The 1710-nt window shown below is 33.2% G+C and overlaps 1 protein-coding gene across 1 annotated transcript; it reads right to left on the bottom strand.

Annotated features, from left to right (window-relative positions):
- Positions 1-70: 70 nt before the first annotated feature.
- On the bottom strand, positions 71-1263 carry LOC116336852 (leucine-rich repeat transmembrane neuronal protein 2-like; the record flags this gene model as incomplete). Its single annotated transcript, XM_031761018.1, has 1 exon — positions 71-1263. A coding segment is annotated over exon 1 (1193 nt), but the record flags the coding sequence as incomplete, so codon positions are not given.
- Positions 1264-1710: the final 447 nt, after the last annotated feature.

Here is a 1710-nt window from a genome sequence, read left to right on the forward strand (position 1 = left end):
GCGTTGAAAAATCTTCGATTTTATCACCAAATATCCACAGCACATTATGAAAATTCCAGCAAATAGGTACTTTAATACACGTACGTCTGCTGAAAGAGAGCTCTGTTCCACATTTATGACAACATGACGTTCATTGTCCATTTTTGTATCCACCTTTCCATCCCTCTCTGTTGTTTTGAGTGTACTGCTACCGGTTGTGGTTTTGAGTTCCGTTAAATCGAGCTTTGAATTTATTTCCATTGTTACTTCAATATTAATGGTATTTGATTTCTGTCCGTGACGACAATCGACTTTTTCGATGTTTGTTTTGTTCGTTGGATAAATAATTAATTTTACTTTATCTTGCCATGGTGGTAGAAACGTTGCCAAATAATCACAAGAGAAATGATTTCTTGAAATGCCCAAAGCAGATAGCTTCGGGAAAATCGCTCGATTCACACTATTTATCTCAGTCAATTCATTTCCTTCCAAACGAAGTGTTTCTAAACATAAGAAGTTTCTGTACAATAAAGTGAAATTGACTTTCTGCAGACGATTAAAGGACAAATCGAGAACTTCCAAATTCCTTTGATGATAGAAAGTGCTGAAATCGAAATTCGATAAATTTGTGTGGCTTAAATTGAGATACACCAAATTTTCGAATCTTTCGAATGTCTCGGCTATAATTGGTCCAATGAAATTTGATGAGAGATCGAGTGTTTTGATTGATGTTCCCACAAAATCGATGACTTTCGGAGCGTTTTTCAATTGATTTTCAGAAATATTCAAGAAAGTAAGCTTTTGGAACTTTTCCTTGCCTATAGGAAATTCGAAGCTCTTTTGTGGCACACGAACAATTATTTCATCTCTTTGATCCAAATTAAATTCGACTGAATTTTTGAAGCAACTTGTACTGAGCTCATCCACATTAGCCCAAGTAAAATTTACTACAGCTTTGTTCATTATTGGTATGAAAATATTGCAATCGACGCGCCTCAGTGGATTATTCTCCAAATGCAAACTTTTCATTTTTTTGTTATTTTCAAACAAGTGTTCATCGAATGTTGCAATTGAATTATGGCTCAAATCCAATGTGATCAGTTCACCAAGTTTGGAAAATGTGTCGGCATTCACATACGAAATCGATGCTTGACTTAAGTAAAGATGTTTTAGTTTGATAACTTTGCGAAATATATCGGCACTTAATGTGTTATCATGAAAAAAGTTGAACGACGCGTCTAATGTCTCTAATCTTGCACCAAATTTAGAAAATATCTCTTTCATGTTTGATATGTGATTGTTGGAGATATTGAAATATGTTATGTTTTGAATATTTCCTGTCAATATCATGATGTTTGGTCTGTCAATATAATCATAATAATGATTACGAAGCATGGATTCTTTGAGAAAAACTATATTTTCACCGTCAATTTCGATTTTTATTTGATTTGAATTAATTTTTGTTATGGAACTTATGTCGAATTCTCCAACATTTTCCCAGGAAATATACACCCTCGTAGAGTCTACCGACTTTTCTATTATGTTGTAACCAAATCGTTTAATTGGGTTATTTTTCAAGTGCAAAAATTGCAATTTTGTGTTGAATTTAAACGTAGCCCTATTGATAGTTGTAATGAAATTGTTGCTCAAGTCCAAAGTTGTCAATTTATTTAATTCCAAAAATGTATTGAAACCAAAATTCGAAAGTTGAGTGTTGCTGAGATTGAGATA

This window comes from Contarinia nasturtii, unplaced genomic scaffold, assembly GCF_009176525.2.
Source record: "Contarinia nasturtii isolate CC-2019 unplaced genomic scaffold, AAFC_CNas_1.1 Cnas_scaffold_195, whole genome shotgun sequence".
NCBI classification, from domain to species: Eukaryota; Metazoa; Arthropoda; class Insecta; order Diptera; family Cecidomyiidae; genus Contarinia; species Contarinia nasturtii.